The sequence below is a fragment of the Micropterus dolomieu genome, unplaced genomic scaffold, assembly GCF_021292245.1.
Source record: "Micropterus dolomieu isolate WLL.071019.BEF.003 ecotype Adirondacks unplaced genomic scaffold, ASM2129224v1 contig_14707, whole genome shotgun sequence".
Classification (NCBI taxonomy): Eukaryota; Metazoa; Chordata; class Actinopteri; order Centrarchiformes; family Centrarchidae; genus Micropterus; species Micropterus dolomieu.
In genome coordinates, this window is record NW_025743693.1 from 9,256 (window position 1) to 11,504 (window position 2,249).

The following is a 2,249-nucleotide window of genomic DNA, read 5'->3' on the forward strand; positions in this document are numbered from 1 at the left end:
GTTTCTAGCAGCTAAACATAAGATAGCAGAAAACTGCTATCAAGATCTCTGACTTTAGCACCCGCTGAATGAGGGTAAATTGTTGGCAGATCGTCAGACCATCCGCCATTTTGGCAGACAGAGAAAACGTTCAACAGAAAGACACGTGTAGTAAGTTTAGTGTAGCCTATTATGGTGATCGGTACACACCCCTGCCTCACACACAAGACACACAGAGCAGTCAGCTCAGGTAATATCTGTGGCGGTGTTTGAACCAAACTCAGCAGTGGAAGAGGCCCAGTCCCTCCTGAGTGACAGCCGGTGAGCTTACCAGCAGCACCGGTCAGACAACAGGAGGGAACTCCGGTGTTGATGGAGAATCATAAGCTTGTCAATCAGAGACAAGAGACATCACTTGGTTTTATTTTCATTGGCCAACTTTTGTATTGAAAGGAGTATTTTTTGTTTGCTTGTTGGGATCCAGAAGAGGACGTTTTTATTGAGATAAGGACCCATTCATTGGTGGTTTAACTGAGTGTTAGGCTTCCTGTCATCTGTAACGTTACCTTTGAAATATCAGGCTGTTAGTGATTGTTAGGTTAAGTGAAATTAATGTCATGTACTAAAAGACATGCACAATGTTTTTTGTGTTTAAAATTTGAATAACATTATTTACATCACAATATGCCTAAATGAGCAGAACGTTCATTTAGTTTATCTTGGTGCATTTCTAAATTGACAGATACAATTTCTGTGTGTTAGACAAAAATACCTGCTTGTCACAGTGGCAGGCAGTAAAGAAAGTTATTTTTGGACCTTGCTGCTGTCAACACAGAGCACAGAAACATCACACTGAGGTCAGACAGACAAAAGGAACTAGCAGGGGTTGCAGATGAAGATATGAGAGAAGTTGTGTCAGTATGACTTCACTGTGTGAGACCAGTAGGCCTATCTCTCTAAAACCTTCACCGTGATAAAAGTAGCTTCAAATAGGAACTAATCGTCCACCATCTTCTGCAACTGGACGATTTACCATAAAGGCTCGAATACGTATGCCTCCAAATGTAGGCGCGGCTTAATTCATTTCGGTTCACTTGACCGCAGTAAACAACAGACCAGCAGCAATGAAGTCACAGCTGGAGATAAATAAACTCTTTTTACCAGTCAGACTCATCACAAGTCGTAATACATCATTAGGCCACATAGTCTGTATGAATCACAGCACTCTATAATAATTCCAGTACCGATTGACATATTAATAAAAATAATATATGGTTAAGTGGCAGACAACTATAAATTATGTACAGTATTTAAGCAAGACTATTCTATCCTTAAAATGACATGACACAACAATGACATTATTTTGAAGGCGATCAGTCTCTGTTTCCGGTTTACACTTTCTTGTCTAATTTCCATTGTACAAGTTGGATAATGGAACAAGCCGACGCTTTGGTGCGCTAAATTGCATTGCACATCTTCATTCAATGCGACAATAACACAGCATAGTGCTAACATCGTTTAGGCAGCATCAGCTCTGGAAAAATGAACTCACACTGTTCAATATACATTTGCATTAGCACAAGCAGGACAATGAAATTAGGAAATACCCCCCAAACTGTCTGTTTTCATCATACAGTGTGAACAACTGATCCTGATACTTCATTCTGATCCACTTATTTTCACATCTGACCTTCAGCCTACTTTTACAAGACCTACATTTCCCAGATTCCTCTCTTTTAATGCAATAAATATAAGTTTAGATATTCAGTACCTGACACAGAGAGAAGGAAGATGACAAATCCACTCGTTGCTGCAGTTAAACTCATAGCTGCTCCTCTCATCTCTCTGTGTGGCTTCAGAGACAATAAAACATGTCAGCAGATAAAATAATGTACACGGGAGATATACAGTATCACTCACATCAATAAACAATTCTACTTACAATGAAGAAGGACGCTGTCGTTCAAGAAGCCTTCCTCTGTGGTCAGCAAGCAGAACACGGATATCAGGCTGTTAAACTACTAGATTTCCTTCCTCTTTAGATTATTAATATTCATGATGAGCCAAATGCCAGTTAACACCAACATCAAAATAAAGAAGTAACGATTTGCAAACTAAGAACTTAATAAGAGAGAATAAGAAAATATTGTTATGGCCTGTTGGTATTAAACCTGTTTGCTGCTTCCTACTGACACAAGAAAAGAGAAAACAGAACAGACAGGCGTGAAAGTTGGTTTCATGCATCACTTGACACGTCTAGTGCATCTTTA

The 2,249-nt window shown here is 39.4% G+C and overlaps 1 protein-coding gene across 1 annotated transcript in view; it reads right to left on the bottom strand.

Annotated features, from left to right (window-relative positions):
* The window catches only part of LOC123966985, a gene marked incomplete at its 3' end in the record, with an annotated part of 9,635 nt that extends 7,811 nt beyond the window's left edge, over window positions 1–1,824 (bottom strand). Inside the window, exon 1 of the mRNA XM_046043042.1 lies at window positions 1,751–1,824. Coding sequence (XP_045898998.1) covers window positions 1,751–1,820 — 70 coding nt within the window. The remainder of the gene's footprint in view (window positions 1–1,750) is intronic.
* Between the last annotated feature and the right edge of the window lie 425 nt (window positions 1,825–2,249).